The sequence below is a fragment of the Plecotus auritus genome (assembly GCF_963455305.1).
Source record: "Plecotus auritus genome assembly, chromosome: X".
Taxonomy (NCBI): domain Eukaryota; kingdom Metazoa; phylum Chordata; class Mammalia; order Chiroptera; family Vespertilionidae; genus Plecotus; species Plecotus auritus.
The window spans coordinates 34,757,438-34,777,194 of NC_137784.1; the positions used below are offsets into that span (position 1 = coordinate 34,757,438).

The 19,757-nt window shown below is 37.9% G+C and overlaps 1 protein-coding gene across 1 annotated transcript in view; it reads left to right on the forward strand.

Moving 5' to 3' along the window:
- Positions 1 to 19,757, forward strand: part of RPS6KA6 (ribosomal protein S6 kinase A6) — a 198,315-nt gene that overhangs the window by 73,164 nt on the left and 105,394 nt on the right. The window contains exons 7-8 of the mRNA XM_080652561.1: positions 13,318 to 13,424; positions 15,085 to 15,122. Coding sequence (XP_080508687.1) covers positions 13,318 to 13,424; positions 15,085 to 15,122 — 145 coding nt within the window. The remainder of the gene's footprint in view (positions 1 to 13,317; positions 13,425 to 15,084; positions 15,123 to 19,757) is intronic.

Sequence of the window (19,757 nt, forward strand, 5' to 3'; positions counted from 1 at the left end):
TTAAGGCTGCTGATTTCTTATTGATTTTCTGTCCTGAAGATCTATCCATTGATGTCAGTGGGGTGTTAAAATCCCCTATTATGACTGTACTAGTGTCCAGGTGCACAAAATTTGTGCACATTAAAAGGGTATTAATTGGAGAAAATATTTTAATATTGCTATTTGACCTTTCTCTATAATAGAAGTGTCAGAGATGAAAGAAAATTAGTAAAATGTATATGAAAATCTTCCTCCTGTCAGAGTCTGGGGTGTGCCACAGGACCCAGAGTCAGGTCCCCGCCCACCCGCGCATGCCTCGAAATTGCACCGAGACCCAGACCTGGCCGGCCCCACCCCCATTGGGCGAGATCCAGACTTGGCCAGCCCCACCCCCATCAAGCCCTGCCAGGCAGGGGTGCATGGCCTCAGGTCTCCCGGCCTGGGGTGAAGGGCACAGCCTGATGTCCCCCAGCCTGGCACTGGGGCAGGGGGTGCGCCTTGAGGTCCCCCATCAAGCCCTGCTTGGCAGGGGGTGTGGCCTGAAGTCCCCTGGCCTGGTGCTGGGGCAAGGGGCATGGCCTGAGGTCCCCTGTCAAGCCCCACTGGGCGGAGGGTGCAGCTTTCGGTCCCCCGCCCCGGCCCGGCTCTATGCATTCTCAGGTCCCTGCTGATCGCTTGTTATTGGAACCCCACCTCCGCTGTGGGCGCAGCTACCTTGTGTTACGGGAACCCCGCCTCCGCTGTGGGCGCAGCCATCTTGTGTTACGGGAACCCCATATTTGCTGTGGGCGCAGCCATCTTGTGATGGCATGATGGTTAATTTGCATATTACCTCTTTATTATATAGGATTACTGTGGATCTATCCCTTTATGTCTATCAAGATTTGCTTTCTTTATTTGGTGCTCTTATGTTGGGTGTGTGAATGTTTATAAGTGTTATATCCTCTTGTTAGATTGCTCCCTTTATTATTATACAGTGTTTTAAAGTCTCAGATATAAGTATTGCTACTCCAGCTATTTTTACGTTTCCATTTGCATGAAATATCTATTTCTACCCCTTTACTTGTAGTCCATATGTATCTTTTTTTCTATGTAAGTTTTCACATAGATAGCATATATGAGTCTTATTTTCTTAATTATTCAGCTACCCTATATCTTTTGATTGGAGCATTTAAGCCATTTACTTTTACAGTGATTATTGTTAGGTACAAATTTATTGCCATTTTAGTCTTTTAACTGTTCTACTTTTCTCTTTCTCCTTCTCTTTCTCTTTTTCTCTCCTCTTCCTCCCCCTCCTTCTCCCCCTCCTCTTCTCCCTCCTCCTCCTCCTTCTCCTCCTCCTCCCCCTCCTCCATCTCTCTTTTCCATTTCTTGTAATATTGCTTTGGTGATAATGGACTCCTTTAATTTTTTCTTGTCTGAGAAGTTTTTATTTCTTCTTCAATTTTTAAATGATAGCCTTGCTGCTTAACTAGTCTTCGTTGTATGTCCTTGCTTTTCATTCCTGTGAAATTTCATGCCAATCCCTTTTAGCCTAAATGTTTCTGCTGACAATCTTATGGGAGCTCACTTTTAGGTAACTAACTCTTTCTCTTGCTTCTTTTAATATTCTCTCTTTGCTATTAACCTTTGAAATTTTAATTATGTTATGTCTTGATGTGGGCTTCTTTAGATTCATCTTGTTTTAGACTCTGCACTTCCTGGGCTTATGTGTCTTTTTCCTTCACCAGGTTAGGAAAGTTTTGGTCATTATTTCTTCAAATAGTTTCTCAATCTCTTGCTTTCTCTCTTCTCCTTCTGGTACCCCTGTGATAAGGATGTTGTTATGCTTCATGTTGTTCCAACGGTAAATTAAATTGTCCTCATTTTTTTTAACTAGAGGTCCAGTGCACGAATTTGTGCACAGGTGGGGTCCCTCGGCCTGGATGGTGATCAGAGACAATCAGAGCTGGCCTGCTGTGGGGGAAAGACTGCGGGAGGTTGGCCAGCTTGGGGGAAGGGACTGTGGGAGGTTCGCTGGCCACAGGAGGTTGGCTGTGGGAATCCACTGACCACTTGGCCAGCTGGGGGGTGGGACCGTGGGAGGTTGGCTGGCTGCAGGAGGTGGGCTGTGGGAGTGCACTGACCACCAGGGGGAAGCTCCTGCGTTGAGCGTGGTCAGTGTGCATCATAGCTACCCTGGTGGTCAGTGTGTGTCACAGCTACTGGCCAGTTGTCTGGTTGTCGAATCATAACAGTCACTTAGGCCTGGGAGAGGGACAAGCCACATGCCCCATGGTCCTGGGCACCTGCAGCCTGGGAGAGGGACAAGCTGCCCACCCCACAGTCCTGGATGCTAGTGGCTGTGCCTGGGGCCTGGGAGAGTGACAAGTTGCCTGCCCTGCAGTCCTGGGTGACAGTGGCTGGGGCTGCAGCCCGTGAGAGGAACAAGCCACCCGCCCTGTGATCCTGGGCGCCTGCGGCTGCAGCCCAGGCAAAGCAGCCCACCCATGGTCCCCTGCGTCTGCGACCAGCCCAGGTGAAGCTGGCCCAGGTCCTGGGAGCCTGCAGTCAGCTAGAGGGAGGGAAGCCCGGGTCTCGGGTGCCTGTGAACAGCTGGAGGGGGTAATCCTGGGTCCGGAGTGTGGGGCGAGGCAGAGGCAGTTAGGTGCGATCAGGCCAACAGGGGAGCAGTTAGGAGCAATCAGACAGGCAGGCAGAGCTGGTTAGGGGCAATCAGGCAGGCAGAGGTGGTTACGGGTGATCAGGCAGACAGGCAGAGGGGTTAGGGGCAACCAGGCAGGCAGGCAAGTGAGTGGTTAGGAGCCAGCTGTCCTGGATTGCGAGAGACAGTCGGACATCCCCCAAGGGGTCCGGGGTTGGAGAGGGTGCTGGCCGGGCTGAAGGACCCCCCCCCCCCGCATGCATGAATTTTGTGTACCAGGCCTCTAGTACAATTATAAACAGTGCTTCAGTGAACATAAGAGTGTATAAATCTTTTTGAATTTTTATTTTCATTTTCTTTGGATAAATAGCCAAGTGGAATTGCTGAGTCATAAGGTAGTTCTATTTTTTTCACATCCTTGCCAACATTTGTTATTCCTTCTTTTTTTTATATAATAGCCATTCTGACAGGTTGAGGTGATATCTCATTTTGGTTTTGATGATTAGTAATGTTTACTGCTAATATTTTCTTCTGCGAGTTTTATGCTTTGAAGTTTTATAGTTAGGTCTCTAACTATTTTGAGTTTATATCTGTTCCATTTATCTTTGTGTCTGTATTTGTGTCAGTACCATACTGTTTTGATTTTCTGTTCCATTTATCTATGTGTCTGTATTTGTGTCAGTACCATACTGTTTTGATTACTACAACTTTGTAATATAGTTTATAGCCATGGTACCTCCAACTTTGTTCTTCTTGCTCAAGATTGCATTTGCTATTCAAAGTCTTGTTGTTCCATAAAATATTTAGGATTATTTGTTCTACTTATGTCAAAAATGTCATCAATATTTTGTTAGGGATTGCATTGAATCTGTAGATAGTTTTAGGAGGTCTGAACATCTTAATGATAATAATTCTTCCAACCCATGAACATGGTACATCCTTCCATACCTTTGTGTATTCTTCTGTTGCTTTTGTCAGTGTCTTATAGAATTCAGAGTACAAGTCTTTATCTCCTTGGTTAAATTTATTTCTAGGTATTTTACTCTTTTTGATGCAATTGGCAATGGGGTTGTTGTCTCAATTTTTTTTTTCTGATCATTTATTATTTATAAATAATGAACTTTTGGAATAAATCCTACTTGATCATGATATGTTATATTTTCAGTGTATTACTGAATTTGGTTTGCTAATACTTTGTTGTGATTTTTTGCATCAATATTTATTAGGGATATTGGCCTGCAATTTTTTTGTAGTGATTTTGTAATCAGGGTAATGCTGGCCTTGTAGAATGAGTTTCCAAGCATTCCTTCCTCATTAACTTTTTGGCATAGTTTGAGAAGTATAGATATTAATTCTTCTTTGAATGCTTGGTAGAATTTACTGTTGAAGCCATCTGGCCTGGACTTTTGTTTGTTGGGAGTTATTTTTTTAAATTACTGCTTCAGTTTTATTTACAGTAATTAGTTTGTTCAGATTTTCTGTCTCTTCATGATTAAATCGTGAAAAATTATGTGTCTATGAATTCATCCATTTGTTCTAGTTCATCAAATTTGTGGGTGTGGCCAAAACCGGTTTGGCTCAGTGGACAGAGCATCAGCCTGCGGACTGAAGGGTCCTGGGTTCGATTCCGGTCAAGGGCATGTACCTTGGTTGCGGGCACATCCCCAGTGGGAGGTGTGCAGGAGGCAGCTGATCGATGTTTCTCTCTCATCGATGTCTCTAGCTCTCTATCCTTCTCCCTTCCTCTCTGTAAAATATCAATAAAATATATTTAAAAAAAATTGTGGGTGTGTAATTGTTTATAGTATTCTCTAACAACTTTTTTATTTCTGTGATATCAGTTGTCACTCCTCTTTCTGAGTTTTTAAATTTGAACTCGGTCTCTTTTTGTTTCATGGGTGTGGCTAAAGATTTATCTGTTTTTGTTTTTTTTTAACAGTTGTGAGTATGTGAAACAGTTTATTCTTGTATTGCTATTATTTTTTTCCTTTATTGATTAAGGCATTACAAATGTGTCTTTATCTACCCATTGCCCCCCCAACCCTCCAATCTTGCCCTTACCCTCACCCCCTGGTGTCTGCGTCCATTGGTTAGGCTTATATGCCTGCATACAAGTCCTTTGGTTGATCTCTCCCCCTTACCCCCACCCTCCTCTACCTTCCCGCTGAGGTTTCAGCATCTGATTGATGCTTCTCTGTCTCTGGATCTGTTTTGGTTCTTTGGTTTATGTTGTTCATTATAATCCACAAATGAGTGAGATCATATGATATTTATCTTTCTCTGACTGACTTATTTCACTTAGCATAATGCTCTCCAGCTCCATCCATGCTGTTGCAAATGGTAGGAGTTCCTTCGTTTTTATAGCAGGATAGTATTCCACAGTATAGATGTATCAATGTTTTGTTTTGTTTTGTTTTGTTTAGCTATTATTGGCATGTAAAAAAGCAGCTAATTGTTGTATGTCAATTATTTTCCTTTATTGATTAAGGTATTACAAATGTGTCCTTATCCCCGCATTGTCCCCCCAACCGCCATTCCTGCCCTCACCCTCATCCCCTGTTGTCTGCTTCCATTGGTTATGCTTTTATGCATGCATACAAGTCCTTTGGTTGATCTCTCCCCCTTACTCCCACCCTCCTCTATCTTCCTTCTGAGGTTTCAGCATCTGATTGATGCTTCTCTATCTCTGGATCTGTTTTGGTTCTTCGGTTTATGTTGTTCATTATATTCCACAAATAGTGAGATCATGTGATATTTATCTTTCTCTGACTGGCTGATTTCACTTAATGTTCTCCAGCTCCGTCCATGCTGTTGCAAATGGTAGGAGTTCCTTCCTTTTTACAGCAGGCTAGTATTCCATTGTGTAGCTGTACCATGGTTTTTTAATCCACTCATCTGCTGATGGGCACTTAGACTGTTTCAAAATCTTAGCAATGGTGAATTGTGCCACTATGAACATATGGGTGCATATATCCTTTCTGATTGGTGTTTCTAGTTTCTTGGGATATAATCCTAGAAGTGGGATCACTGGGTCAAATGGGAGTTCCATTTTTAGTATTTTGAGGAAACTCCATACTGTTCTCCACAGTGGCTGCACCAGTCTGCATTCCCACCAGCATTTCAGGAGGGTTCCTTTTTCTGCACATCCTCGCCAGCACTTGTCTTTTGTTGATTTGTTGATGGTAGCCATTCTGACAGGTGTGAGATGGTACCGCATTGTCGTTTTCATTTGCATCTCTCAGATAATTAGTGACTTTGAGCATGTTTTCATATGTCTCTTGGCCTTTCTTATGCCTTCTTTCAAAAAGTATCCATTTAGGTCCGTTGCCCATTTTTTGATTGGGTTGTTTATCTTCCTTTTGTTAAGTTTTATGAGTTCCCTGTAAATGTTGGAGATTAAACCCTTATTGGAGATAACATTGGCAAATATGTTCTCCCATGCAGTGGGCTTTCTTGTTGTTTTGTTGATGGCTTCTTTTGCTGTGCAAAAGCTTTTTTATTTTGATGTAGTCCCATTTGTTCATTTTCTCTTTAATTTCCCTTGCCCTAGGAGCTGTATCGGTGAAGAAATTGTTTTGGCATATGTCTGAGATTTTGCTGCCTGTGGATTCCTCTAGTATTTTTATGGTTTCCCCGTCGTATGTTTAAGTCCTTTATCCATTTTGAGTTTATTTTCGTGTATGGTGTAAGTTGGTGGTCTAGTTTCATTTTTTTGCATGTATCTGTCCAATTTTCCCAACACCATTTATTGAAGAAATTGTCTTGCCTCCTTTGTCAAACATTCATTGAGCATAATGTTATGGGTTGATTTCTGGGTTCTCTGTTCTCTTCCATTGATCTATATGCCTGTTCTTGTGCCAGTACCAGGCTATCTTGTTTATAATGGCTTTGTAGGCTAGCTTAATATCTGGTATTGTGAACCCTCCAATTTTGTTCTTCTTTCTAAAGATTGCTGCAGGAACTTGGGTTCTTTTTTATTTCCATATAAATTTTTGGAGTATTTTCTTGATCTGTGAAACATTTTAATAGGGATTACATTGAATCTATAGATTGCTTTGAGTAGTATGGACACTTGAATTATGTTAATTCTACCAATCCATGAACACGGTGTATTCTTTCACTTGGTTATATCTTCTTCTATCTCTCTCTCTCTCTTTTTTTTTTAATGTTCTGTAGTAAATGGTTTTGTTTTTTTTTGTGTGTGTGTTTTTTTTTGGTTGGCCCCATCTGTTCTTCACCCCCCCCCTTATTTTCTCACTTTTTTTTAAATGCAGGTACTTTATTGATTTCACCAATGCACTAGTAGATATGATACTAATAAATAGTACTTTTAAATTCTCTTAACCAAAAATATAACAAATATTTACACTCAGTAAAAATATAAAAAGTATACAAAGGCACCGTCTTTCTAAAAGACATAAGTTTAAGAGGTATCAAAATAGGAGACAAACATTGCTCATTACGGGAAACTTTACAATCACTGAATTGTGCAGTATAATTGCTATTAGACTATTATGACTGTACAGTTTTGTTTTTGTTTCTTGCTGAAGTTCATGTTTCAATTTTTAAAGATCAAGAACTTTCACGATTTTATTTACTTTTTCTGTGGTTGGATTTTTATCTACACTACTTGTTTCATTTTAGGAGTTACTTTAGGGTTTGCAGTATAAATCTTTTTGTAAAAATTGATTTTATGTAGAAGGGAGAGAGAGACAGAGACAGAGAGACAACGATGTGAGAAAGAAACATCAGTTGGTTGTTTCTCACATGTTTCCTGACTTGGAATCAAACCCACAACCTTGGTATATACCCTGACTATGAATCGAATTCCCCACCTTTTGCTGCACAGGACGAAGCTCCAACCAACTTAGCCACGCAAGCCAGGGCTATTGCATTTAACTCAGGAGTCAGGTATTTATTGTCTCATGCTAAATATGGCCAATTTTTAAAAAATAAAGTTTTATTGCAACACAGCTATTTATTTAGGTATTGTCTGCCACTTCTTTTTTGCTTCAATGGCAGTGCAAGTGCATGGTAATTTAATATTAGATGGCAGACATTATGAATTTAGTTTTCTTTTACTCTAAATACTTATGTTTTCTTATAAGTAGTATCTGGCTTTGTTCTTGGATGCAATTAACCTTTTAAGTCTTATTTTTATAATTGTATGTGGGACCAGAGCAGAATTTAATCCAGGATTGATTTTTTTCCAATACTGAATCATGACTTCTTAGTACTCTAAATAACACCATGTAATTATGAAGTTTTTCACTCCTACTGGTGGGAACAGGCCCTTTCCTGGTCATTTGTAGGTTCTGCATATTCTTTCACTTAATCCTTTAGGATTGTTTATTTCCTGAGCTCAGGTATTTTCTTCATATTCATAATTGGCAATTTTTTATTGGATGACAGACATTCAGAAATTTACCTTGTTAGGTGATGGATATTTTTGTATTATAAATATCATTGAGCTTTGTTCAAGAATGTGTAGCTAGTTTAATTCTGGTTGTTAAACTGGATCAGAGGTGCATTTAATTACGGGTTAATTTTCCTCTACTCTAATGCAAAACCCATTTGCTTATCTAATACTCTGTGAATTATAAGGTTTTCTGCTCTGGCTGGAGGTAACAGGAATTCTTCCTGGCCTTGTTTGAGCTCCATGGATCAGTTCCTCTAATTCTTTCATTGGTTCTTTTCCTGGATCAGGATAGTTTCTTCACTCACATGTGTTGAGCATTTCTCTGCTGATAGTAGAGGAAGATTGTATATATAACTCTGTTCTTCTCTTTGTCTGCAATTTTCCCTTCTGTGCTCTATCTTGTGAATTTTACCCTTCTTTTCTTCCCAGACTCTCTGCTTTGTCTCATCACCTCAGGGAGTCTTCCAGACTCTGCCTGACTTAGCCGTACCTACATTGCTGCTTGAAAACTCTTTCCAGGTAGTAAGCTCGGGCAGTTGTAGGGATTATCTCATTTGTTTCCCATCTCTCAGTATTCACTGTCCTTTTGTTGCCTGATGTTTAATGTCTTAACAAGTGTCTTTTCATATATTTTGTCCTGTGTTTTACTGGTTTCAGGTGGGAGAATAAATCCTGTTCTTGTCTACTTCATTTTGTCTTAAAGTGGTAGTCTGAAGGTAGCACTTTAATTGGGTGAATGTGGCTCAACATCTCACTTGCAGAATTAAAATGTTGAGTGTGGAGGAGCTACTGTTGAATCCCAGAGTTTGGAAAGTTGCTATGAAAAAGGAACAGTGTGCTTCTGGGATGCTAGCCAGTTCTTAAGTGGCTAAGGTCTCTGGCTTATATATGTCTCCCTCCAGTGAAAATTATACGATGCATGAATATAGACTGTGATCTTGGTATATTGTTTGCTATAGAACAGAATTCAGAATATGGTAGGGTCTGTGTAGAACACCCTTCCAAGGAGGGTCTTTATAGGACCTTGTTAAAAGCTGATCCCAAGACATAGAGGGACAAACAGTATAATAAGGCTCCAGTATTTATGATTTCGTGAGTTAGATTGTAGAAGTGTCAAGAATGTGTATGAGAATTCTTGTAGTCATTTCTAATTTTTTTTTAAACTCTTCAGACCTCCATTCTCGATGTGGGACTATCTAAACCCATACTAGCACAGAGATGCAGTCAGTAAGTTTTGATTCCTAAGTCTGGAATATTAGGTAAGAGCAAGCATTTTAAATGCATTTCCCAAAAAACAATAAATTAGTATATGCATTGAACAGGCTTTGAAAATGATTTAATGGTTATATCTATACACAGCTTATTAATAAGGAGTTTCTTAATGGTTATACTTCACTTGTATGTATAAAAACTGTTATATCATCCAAAATGTGGATTTTTATCTATGCTTTAGAAAAATATTTTAAAACTATATTTCTAGGTTAAGAATTTTATAATGTGCCTCATGCATATTTTAAAAGGATGGTACCTCTTCAAATATCTCTTCTCTAAAATACACATGCACACAAATACACAAAACTCTTAAGTCATGCCCTACTTTGTTAATATAAAGAAAACATATTGGGATGAGTGACTGATAATGGTAAAGTTGCCAGTTCTTCCAGAATTAATTTATCAGCTTAAGAAATTCCCAATAAATCTACCAATAGGAATTATTGTTTGTTTTATATTGACAGAATGATTTTGCCAGCTTATTTGGAGAAGCAAACAGATGAAAAATACCAAGACATTTTTAAAATAAAGAATACTATTTTCTTGCTCTATCTCTTAAAACTTTATAAAGCTGCTGTTATAAGCAAAGCATATTATCAACACAAGACTAGACACATTATGGATAGCCCAGTAATATTCTGGTATATATGACATAACATATATTTTTTATGTTAGAAAAATTATCAAAAGTTAAAGACAAAGATATTTATTGTTCAGTAAACAGCATATGAGAAATTGGTTACATATTACAGAAAATAAATCATTTTAAAATGTCATCCTACCCAAAGATAAATTTTACTTATGTTAAAGTGCTAAATCTGGGAAAATAATTATTCTAAATGAAGATGCAGCTGAATGTGTAGTTGACTATTGAATGAACATCTCTTTAATCATTAAAATAATGAAGCAAAATCACTCAGAAATGATTATATAAATTTGACTACATAAAATTGTGAATTATTGAACATCAAAAACCAGCACAAAGTGGGGAAAATACTAACAAGTAATATAATAGAGAACTGACATTTTTAATATTTAACAAACTTATACTTATTGAAAAAACAGTAAGTCCATACTGGAAAATAGGCAAAATCATTACTCATAATTCATTAAAACAGTGGGCCACTAGACATGAAGAAAATGTATAGCCTAACAATAAATATTTAAATTAAAGGAATTTATGTCATTTTTATATTAAATCAGAAAATATTTTTAAAAGGGCAATATTCAGTGCTATAATGTATGTGATAAGGCAAATGCTTTTATAAACTGCTGATGGGAATTATTGTAACCTTTTTGCAAAATAATTTTTTGAGTATGTCAAGAAAATTGTACTATTTCTTCTCCTTGACCCAGTATTTCTTGTTTCATTTCTCAGGAACTCATATTGGAGAAATAATCATAAATATAAAAATATATATGAATGTTGAATAATTATTTAAAATAGTGAAAAACTGGAAATAACCTAAATGGACATTTCGGTAGATTATGGTAAATTAGTATGTTGATATTATAGCACTACTGAAACTTCTTTATAAATAAGTTTTAAAGATATGGGACAATGCTTATGGTATAATAAATAGGGGAAAATGAGGCTACTAAATACTGTGTGTGTGTATTAGTATGATCTCAAATGTGTTAAAACACATATATACATATACACCTGAATGATTTGTGTATATATACAAAATATATATATATATATATATATATATATATATATATATATATATATATATACCTGAATGATTTGATTGAGTATCAAACAGCAAAAGACTAGCAATGGTTACCTCAGGGTACTGGAGTTTTAGATTACTTTCATTTTCAATGTATTTTTGATAGGATGATTAGTGAATTGGAAAGTATTAATATTAGGGAACCTAAAACTTTAAAAAATTAGTTGTAATACAGCATATGGCAGAAGCGGCTTATGAAGAAGGGGAAGTTCTTAGGGAGAAGTATTCCTGCATTCAAATCCTGGGCCTATTGTGTTATTCTGGGCAAGTTCATTCATCACTGATTTTTTTCTCCAAATGTAAGGTGATGATAATACCTGCCTCACAGTATTGCTTGCAAGATTGTAATAACCTAACAAATGTCAAGTGACTGGAAGTAATTTCTACTTAGTTAAGCTTATTTGCATCCATCCTGAGGCTTTCTACAGAGAAAACTTTATGACAAGATAATATGCTTGTCATAAACTGTAACCTCGGCATAGTTTCTTTCTTTTTTTAAAAGAATATATTTTATTGATTTTTTACAGAGAGGAAAGGAGAGGGATAGAGTGTTAGAAACATCGATGAGAGAGAAACATCGATCAGCTGCCTCCTGCACACCCCCTGCTGGGGATGTGCCCACAACCAAGGTACATGCCCTTGACCGGAATCGAACCTAGGACCCTTCAATCCGCAGGCCGACCTCTATCCACTGAGCCAAACCAGCTAGGGCTTGGCATAGTTTTTTTTAATTTAGAGTTTGAAAGGTTTTTGTTTAGGGTTTTCTTATATATTAAGTTTCAATTAACATTTTCATTAGCCTTCCTCAGAAGTTAAAGTAACAAGTATTTTTATTCTTAAAATATATTTTATTGATTTTTTGCAGAGAGTAAGGGAGAAGGATAGAGAGTTAGAAACATCGATGAGAGAAACATCGATCAGCTGCCTCCTGCACGCCCCCTACTGGGGATGTGCCTGCAACCAAGGTACATGCCCTTGACTGGAATCGAACCTGGGACCCTTCAGTCTACAGGCCAACACTCTATCCACCAAGCCACACCGATCGGGGCAGTATTTTTATTCTTAATGAAATATCAAATGGAAATGATGTTCTCATACTTTTGCCATTATGTCAAATGGACTCTTTCGAAACTTAATGAACAGTCTTTTTCTATAAATCATTTTTAAAAGTAGGTGGAGTATCAAAATTTATCTTTAGCTGATCATTCTCTGAAATTTTACCTGTAACCTGAATCTGCATTGTGTAATTCAGTGGTCATAACTCTAAATGGCGAAGCCAGTTATAAAATCTTTATGATACTTCTTTCAAATTTTACCCTTTCCTAATAATCCAAATAACCAATGAAAATGAAAATTTCTAGACAAGTTAGTTGTATTGCCAATTAGAAGCCCTTGACAAATCTTAAAAATTACATCTAATGATTGAGTAGCACCTAATTCTGTGTGTAAATTAACACTCACTTATGAATGTAGACATAAATCTATAATCATAATATCTCATAGTTACACACATAGCATTTTACAATTTATGAAGCTTTTTTCACCCATGTAAACAAATTTGACACTTACAACAACCTTATTCAATAAACAGATATTATTATCCTTATTTTACAGGTTTAGAAATTGAAGTCCAGAGGACTAAGTGACATTTCAAACATTACACTCTTAATTCTGGTTCCAAGTCCCGTGTTCTTTTCACTCATCCTAGAAGCTCTATTCCTAGGCATAAAATGGTTGAGGAATACAGTGCCATTAAACTGATGTACTTCATTAGCAGAAGAGGCCTGGAACTATCCCTTAGGACAGAGATTTGGTTTAGGATTTTGTTTAATATGAGTTACTAATTTAATACTTGGTGTTGGTATATTAGAGACTTTGAATTAGTAGCACTGCTCAAAGAGAAAAATATGAGACATAATAGACAGTGAAAGATAAAAATAGAAATAGTGGAATTGCCAATGCTAAACCAAAATATCCTGTATACTTTAAAGATCCTTTAGGTATTACTATATTGTAGTAGAGTTCTAAAAATGATAATCATATTAAAATAAAGGGTAAATCCTATATAGTGCATTCAGTGTAAGAAGATAGGCAAACTACAAAATATCTTTTAGGAATATTTATATTTCAATAGCTAATATTGAAGAAGATTCTTAAACAGATTCATCTGTTTCTCATATTTCCTTTTTTCTAGATTTGTCTGTTTACTGGTTTTAAAGAAGTAAATTAAAAAATATTGAAAATGGTAAATTATTATTTTATTTTAGGTTCTGTTTACAGAGGAAGATGTGAAATTCTACCTTGCAGAACTAGCCCTTGCTTTGGATCATCTGCACCGATTAGGAATTGTGTATAGAGACCTGAAGCCAGAAAAGTACAGTTATATTCTCTTTACATATCCCTATTATCAGTGTTATATAATGACTTTTTTTCTCCATTACATCTTTTATCTAAAGATAATATGAAAATATATATGAATTTCACAGCTATATGAAACTTATAGAAAGTAATCTTCATAAGATACCCATTGATTTTCTTTTCTCCAATTGTTCACTTTTATTTATACATATGATAGTGTTTGTACCAATGCATTATCGTTTAGTAGTGAATAAAAAATATGATGCTTTACTGGAAACTGGTATACTTTTTAGCAAAACAAAAACACTGAAATTAAAGTTACAAAGCTCCTAAAATGGACTATTAAACTTGGACAAAATCATTTCAGAAAGCTATGCCATTTAAATTCTAAGAACACAAGCGTCAACATTTCAGCTCTCATTATTCTAAGGAGCTATCAAGCAGAGATAAACCTTAATATTGAGTATTACATATGTCAGGTTTCATCTCAGTACAGATTGCTCCATGGCAGAATGCCCACATTTAAAATGGTAGTGGTACAAAAACACTACTTGACCCTTTAGATATTACAGTGAAATCTGGCTGTGGCACCACTGGCTAAAAACCATTAAGTCTTGCTGCCACAAATGACCAAAGGCCTTTGAATAATCAATAATAAGACACTAGACCATATGGTATAAGCACAATTATAAAAGTGTAAAAGATGGGTCAGAACTCTGTGTGGCTTGCCTGTGATCTTCAGCTATCAAAGACCCATAACTGCAAACATGAATTTAAATGGAAATAAGATAAAAAGGGAAATTAGTGGAGCAAAAATTCAACGAACATGTATATAAAAATGGTGATATTAGTCTGGACATTGTTGCTCAGGGTATTCTGAATCCCACTCGTTTCCTGATATGAACTGGATTCCAATGCTTTGAGCAAGGATGTTTTCTAAGTAACAGAAGCTTATTACTCTTAATAGTGCAAGGATTTGTATGGCTTTGAACTTCCTGGGCATAGTGATTACAAAGAGATGCAAAATACTGTTTTAATTATTGTAAGGTGTTTCTAAAGATTTTCTATTGAAACTTAAAGTTTATATTTACTGAACTTTTAAAGAAAATGGTAGAAACTCATATAAAGTATTGTTTAGGAATAGTTGACTTGCTAAACTTAAAAATTGAATAAAAATTAAAGTGCATTGGAACCTCATGGCTTGTGATTTTAAAAAAATGAATGCATTATAAAAAAAGTGTTGGTTAAAGAAATGGATGGAATCTGATTAGAAATGATTGGGCCTCCTTGTACTGCTCTAACATACAAATCCAGAAATATGTCAAGAATAATTCAATTTAAAATAGGAGTCCAATAGGAGAAATGAATGTGTATACATTTTATGATTAAAATGATAGAGTACTCATTAGGATCTTTAGAACTATAAATGGTCTAGAGGGGTGGGGACATTTCTTGGTATAAGTAAGTGGTTGAAGTTACTTGGGGAAAAATACATCTAATTTTCTTTCTCTTTTTGTTGTTGGATAATAAGAAAAGCCCATTGATTTTCAATTAATCGTTTATTTCCAGTATTTCATATAGACACTGACCTATTTTAATTTTGTAAAGATTTTTTATGAAATGTTTTATATAAGCTATTTTATTCCATCTTATTGAGTGTAAATTTTTATTTACAGCATTTTGCTTGATGAAATAGGACATATCAAGTTAACAGGTATGCAAATTTTCTTATTCTACCCTAAGCTTGTTTTAAATTTTTCATTATTTTCATATTTAACTAAGCCTATTTTTTCCTTTTTCTTGATTTAATTCACATTTTATTCTTCTCTTTTGTGTACAAAATTCATTTAAAAGGTAGATAAGATAGCTCTTAATATGGTCTAATTATAATATCAAAAAATTATACAATAAAGTTGCTACCCTAATTCAGAAATGACATTTGATTTTCTAGGTAAAAACACATTATCTTAGTTTTAGTCTAGATTGAAAAGTTACAAGTAATTATCACATTTGAAAAACAGTGAATTATAAACTTTTAAACCAAGTGTTTACAATTAAAGGTTAATTTTTTTCTTTGTTTGCAAAACATGGTTTATTTTATTTTTAATATTGAGGAATTTATACACTGTGCTTCTTAGGCATAACATATCCTTAATATACCATTTTAAAAACATTTTATTTTGAAATAATTCTAGATTTATAGTGAGTTGCAAAAATAGTACCAAGAGGTACCCAGCTTCCCTAATGGTGACATCTTACAAAGCTGCATTGCATTATCAAATCCAGGAAATTGGTACATTATAAGTAACTTGGGCAAACTTTTTGACTCGAGGGCCACAATGGGTTCTTAAACTGGACTGGAGGGCCAGAACAAAAGCATGGATGGAGTGTTTGTGCGAACTAATATAAATTCAAAGTAAAGGAGCGGAGGGGAGAGCAAGAGAACCGATAGAACAGCCGGATCCAGCCCGCGGGCCGTAGTTTGCCCACGGCTGAACTAGACTATATGCTTTACTTGGATTTTACTAGTTTTTGCATACATTTATTTTTTGTTCATCTTTGTGACTTTTTATCACATATACAGAGTTCAATACCACCAGGACAATCAATATTCAAAACTGTCTTATAAACACAAAAGAACTCTCTTGTGCTGTCCTTTTATTGTTACACCCTCCCTCCCTTTCCCCTAATTCCTGACAACCAGTTATCTGTTCTACATGTCTAATGTTTTTGTTTTGAAAATATGATATAAATAGAATCATACAGTAGTCACATTTCTGGGCATTTGTCCTAGAGGAATAAAACCATATGTGCACACAAAAACCTACACATGATTTTTCATAGCAGTTCTATTTGTAATAGTCAAAGACTAAAAATGTCCTAAATGTCCTTTAAACTGTGAATGAGTAAACATACATCCATGCAATGGAATACTACTACCCAGCTATAAAAAGGAAAGGATTTGTGATATATAAAGCAAGTTGGATGAACACAGGGCATTTTGCTGAGTGAGCCAATCTCAAAAGGTTACTTATATTTTAAATAGAGAGTAAATTCTGTATTTAATTATCAGAATGTTAAAACAGATAAAATGAAGATGTGGTCTTTACAGGGAATTTTGGACCAGTACACTTTAAAGGTAAGTTGCTTTAAAATTCCTAAGTATACTCCTTCACTATAAAGATAAAGTATGAAGCTGTTAACATGAAAACTCAAGCAAATGTGTTAAAGTTCAAATAATGTTTAGTGAATCTTATTGATTCATAGCCTCATTTTCTTATTCATATATAAAATAAGCAAAGTAGATTTAAAAGGATTGAAAGGAAAAGGAAAGAAAAATATGAAGAGGTGAGATTTGAGTTTTATTTTATACTAGTGGCCCGGTACATGAAATTCGTGCATGGGGGGGTGGTGGTGGGGAGCGGTGTCCTTCAGCCCGGCCTGCACCCTCTCCAATCTGGGACCCCTTGAAGGATGTCCTACTGCCGGTTTACAGGGATTGGGCCTAAACCGGCAGTCGGACATCCCCCTCGCAATCCGGGACTGCTGGCTCCTAACCACTCACCTGCCTGCCTGCCTGATTGCCCCTAACCACTCTGCCTGCTGGCCTGCTTGCTCCCAACTTCCCCCTGCTGCCAGCCTGCTCACCCCCAAATGCCCCCCCACCAGCCTGATCATCCCCAACTGCCCCCCCATGCCAGCATGCTTGCCCCCAGCTGCCCCCCCTGCTGGACTGCTCGACCCCACCTGCCCTCCCCACTGGTTTGCTCGCCCCCAACTGCCCCCCTGCTGGCCTGCTCACCCCAAACATCCCCCCTGCTGGCCTGATCACCCCCAATGGGCCCCCCACCGGCCTGATGACCCACAACTGCCGTCCCATCCTGGCCTGATCACCCACAACTGCCCTCCCCTCTTGGCCTCTAACTGCCTCTACCTCGGCCCCGCCACCATGGCTTTGTCCAAAAGAACGTCCAGAAGGTCTCCTGGAAGGTCTCTCAGTCTAATTAGCATATTACCCTTTTATTAGTATAGATAGAGGCCTGGTGCATGGGTGGGGGCTGGCTGGTTTGCCCTGAAGGGTGTCCCGGATCAGGGTGGGGGTTCCCTTGGGGTGTGGGGCAGCCTGGGCGAGGAGCCTGTGGTGGTTTGCAGGCCGGCCACGCCCCCATGGGGTGAGGGTCCCCACTGGGGGGCATGGCCAGCCTGGGTGAGGGGGCTGAGGGCTGTTTTCAGGCTGACCACACCCCCTTCAGGGTGGGGGCCACTGCTGGGGTGCCTGGCCAGCCTGGGTGAGGGGCTGATGGTTGTTTTTAGGCTGGCCACGCCCCCTTCAGGGTGGGAGGTCCCGCTGGGGTGCCTGGCAACCCTGGGTGAGGGGCTTAGGGCTATTTTCAGGCTGGCCACACCCCCTTCAGGGTCAGGGTCCCCACTGGGGTGCTTGGCCAGTCTCGGTGAGGGGCTGATGGCTGTTTGCAGGCTGGCCATGCCCCCTGGTGACCCAGGCTCCCAGCCATTCCTTCAGCGGTGGCCAGGGAGGGCGGGAAGCTTGGCTTCCTTCGTCGCCGGGGCCAACACAAGCCTCCTGCTTGCTCCAGCTCCATGGCCGCCACCATCTTTGTTGGGTTAATTTGCATAGTCACTCCTGATTGGCTGGTGGGCATAGCGGAGGGATGGTCAATTTGCATGTTTCTCTTTTGTTAGTGTAGATAATATGTAATTTTTGTTTTGTGGTACTCAAACTTTACTTGCAAAGCTAATTATAATTTAACTAGAGGCCCAGTGCACAGAATTTATACACGGGTAGGGTGCCTAGGCCTGTCCGGCGATCAGGGCCAATCAGTGCCTTCCTTACCACTGCTGCCAGCTGCTGGCCGGGGCCTTCCTTTGTTCCATGCTGCCCCCTGGTGGTCAGTGCTCATCATAGTGAGTTGTCAAACTCCGCATCGGTCAAACTCCCAAGGGGAAAATTTGCATATTAGCCTTTTATTATATAGGATTATTTTCATTTTTTCGTAATAAATTATATTTGTCAGGGATGAGAAAGAAAGGTAGGAAAAGAGTAGAATAAATCATACCTATATCTCTCTTCTACATTAAGATTAATTGGGTGAATAATTATTTCAAGTTGTTTTATGTTTAGTCTTATGAACTGTATTTTACTTTTACACGTTTTGGACTCAAACTAGATGAGGAGGGAAGAATAGTTAGAATCAATGTTAATTTATAAGTAATGGACACAAGGCTTTTAACGGGAAGAAAATGTGATCTGTATATATAATATATCGATGTAACATTGGATAAAACCATACAGGTTTCAAGTATAAACTGAACAAAACATCGTATGCATACCCATCACCCAAAGTAAAGTCTCTTTCCATTCACTTCTATCCCCCCTTTGCCCTGTTCTACCTCCCCCTACTCCCTTTCCCTTTGACTATCACATACTGTTGAATGAGTCTATGTGTTTTCTTTTTTATATATGTATATGTATAATAAATTTTGTTTAATCCTAGCCAAACGCCTCCTCTCTGACAGCTGACAGTCTATTCTATGTATCTGTTTCTATTTATATTTTGTTTGTTAGTTCATGTTTCTATTTATAATTTGTTGTTCATTAGCTTCCACATATAAATGAAATCATATGGCATTTGTCATTCTCTGACTGGTTTATTTTACTTAGCAGAATTTTCTCCAGGTCCATCCATGCTGTCAGAAAGAATAAGAGTTCCTTCTGTTTTATGGCCATGTAGTATTCCATTGTATAAATGTATCACAGCTTTGTTATCCACTCATCTACTGATGAGCACTTGGGCCGTTTCCAGAGCTTGGCTATTGTAAATAAAACTTCAATGAACTGGGGGTACAAATATTCTTTCGAATAAGGGTCTCCACTCTCTTCAGATATATACCCAGTGGAGTTTCTGGCTTAAAAGGCAGTTCCATTTTTTAATTTTTTGAGGTAACTCCATATTGTTTTTTACAGTGATTGCACTAGTCTGCCTTCCCACCAACAGTGCAGGAGGGTTTCCTTTTCCCTACATCCTTGCCAGTACTTGCTGTTTGTTGATTTATATGTGATAGCCATTCTGAATAGCATGAGGTGATATCTCATTGTGGTTTTAATTAGTATCTCTGTGATAATTAGTTACCTTTAGCATATTTTCATGTCTATTGGCCATCTCTATGTTCTCTTGGGAGAAAAGTATCTTTAGGATCTTTGCCCATTTTTTTAATAGAATTGTTTGGGGTTTTTTTGTTTTGGTATTGATTTTTATAAGTTCTTTATATATTTTGGATATTAACCACTTATCAGATGTATCATTGGTGAATATGTTCTCCTATTCAGTGG